The sequence below is a fragment of the Apaloderma vittatum genome, unplaced genomic scaffold, assembly GCF_000703405.1.
Source record: "Apaloderma vittatum isolate BGI_N311 unplaced genomic scaffold, ASM70340v1 scaffold8285, whole genome shotgun sequence".
Lineage (NCBI taxonomy): Eukaryota > Metazoa > Chordata > Aves > Trogoniformes > Trogonidae > Apaloderma > Apaloderma vittatum.
The window spans coordinates 138,552-140,788 of NW_009718769.1; the positions used below are offsets into that span (position 1 = coordinate 138,552).

The window sequence follows — 2,237 nt, forward strand, 5'->3', positions numbered from 1 at the left end:
GAAAGAAGTAAAAAACAACTTGATTCAATCTGAACTTTTGTTCCTCAGGAAGCTAAAGAAGCTTTTCAGGAAACTGAAGGATGAAAGAACTGAGCCAAAGGAAATGGACAGCAGTCAATCAAAGGATCCTCAGCAATGGGATCTGGACTATATCTTGGAACCTTTCACTGGACTGACTCCAGAATATATGGAAATGAGTAAGTTTTCTAAATTCCCTTTTCATTTCTGCAGTAATCATAGTTTTATGTAGGACCAATATCATATGACTGTATCTCATAAACAGGCATGATAAGCAGGGGGTGGAAACAAAATTCTTGTAGTTTGCAGAAATTGTATGCAAGACAGCAGGACTTTGAGACTACTGCATTACCAGCATAGCAATAATGATGAGTACTATTATCTGTTAATGCTTATACTGTAAGAGTTCACTGTTCCCAATTCAGAAAAGTGCATAGAAACCATTCGGCCACAGAATCCCGGAATCACTGAACAGCTGACGTTGGAAGAGACCTCTGGAGATCATTTAGGTCAACCCCCTGCTCAAAGCAGGGTCACCTAGAGCAGGTTGCTCCCATCTGTCATACCATTTTTTTATGATGCACATTCTCAATTTTTTTAAGTAACGTGTGAGTACTTCCTCTGCGTGCATCACCCACCCTGCTGTAGTGACTACTAATGATGTGTACTGCCAGACATCTGGTCATTTTTCAAGCCCATGTAAAGTCAAGAGTATTCTGAGTTTGTAAATCTGGTGCCTGCCATGAGTATATAATTTATATATTTGTATGTGCTCGTTGTTTTTCATGTTTACTTAAATTGCTGCTAACCTGTGGAAGAGATCAGTACTTTTTCAAGGTTGCTCCACAGTTTGCTTTTCAACAAGTATGTTGATGGCAACCCAGGTGGACTTGGAAGCAATTCTTCCTCAAAGTGGCAAGATACTGGCACTTAGGTGTTTGGTAACCACACCACTGGGCCAGGGAGACAGCAGTTGCTGATTTCCACTAGGTGGGATCCAGGAGCTGGATCTGTTGCTTCATGGTAATGCTCCTTTCAAGATACATTGTCTTTCAGAGAGGAACAATACAGTCCTTTTTTTTTTAGTCTGGAAGTGTGGATTGCTCTTATCCTAGCGACTTGGTCCATCATTAACATATTATTAAAAGATTTTCTGATTTAGGATTTGAGGTCAATGTGGCCACTATAAGTAATTTTAGACATAATATTAGAGGTTTTTCTGCTATTTGGAAGGCAAGTCAAGAAAGAAACTTGAAAGCACTGAGTTTGTTCACATAAGACACCATTAATAATTTATTTTTATTATAACATGTTTGGCATTGTGCCACTGTCCTCAGAAGTTACAGTTTGGAAGTCTGCTCCCTTTGGAGTCTTGATTGCATTTTTCTCAAGAGAAAATGTAACTTCATTGTCCAAAGTTGCATTAATACTTATGAAATGATGTTTGAAATTCTGAGTACAGCGCCTGGCGTGTATAAACGGATCAAGAGAGCAAATCCAGCAACTAGGCATTTTTGGTACAGTTCTGCTTTTTAAGGAATCCTCTAGTACCTCCTCTCAGCTTTCACTGCGTTTATTTGATAGCATTTATCTCCATGCATCCACTTGCACTCATTCACTGCTCCAGCAGGAGCAGCTCACACACTGCGATCAAGCAGTACACTACAGATGAATTAGCTGAGGACAAATATCAAGCACCTGACAGAGAATTCCAAAGTGAAATATATATTTGCCCTCTTTCTCATTCTGAAGTGTGTTTGTTATAAACTCCAGGGAGTATCTCTATGATTTATCAGAACCCAGGAGGTCAGAGGGTGCAAATAATGGCCAGATAACTAATTCTTGCAGCTCTGGAACACAATCCATCCTCAACTGTCCTCAGGGAAAAAAAACTGAGAGGAAACAGCACACAGGGGTGCTATGGAGTAAGTAAGAGGCCAGAATCTTCGCACCAGATACAACCCAAAACTTCAGTGTGCCCTTCAGCCCTGTAGCCGCTTCATGAGTAGACCCTGGAGAGACATGGAAGGGGAAAAGGGGAATGGTATGGATAGAGAGGGGAGGAGGGGGAGAAATAATCAAGGCAAACCCAAGCTTTAGGGCATGAAAATATTCTGAAGAAAACCACTGCTTGTCAATGAGCATGTTATCTAAAACCAGACATATCTTAAATATTGTATGTGACAACTCCTGTTTTAACAAGCCACTATTCTCAAAAT

At 40.3% G+C, this 2,237-nt stretch overlaps 1 protein-coding gene across 1 annotated transcript in view; it reads left to right on the forward strand.

The window, feature by feature from the left end:
- Positions 1 to 197, forward strand: part of LOC104274674 (anoctamin-2-like) — a gene marked incomplete at both ends in the record, with an annotated part of 120,452 nt that extends 120,255 nt beyond the window's left edge. The window contains one exon of the mRNA XM_009870374.1: positions 49 to 197. Coding sequence (XP_009868676.1) covers positions 49 to 197 — 149 coding nt within the window. The remainder of the gene's footprint in view (positions 1 to 48) is intronic.
- Between the last annotated feature and the right edge of the window lie 2,040 nt (positions 198 to 2,237).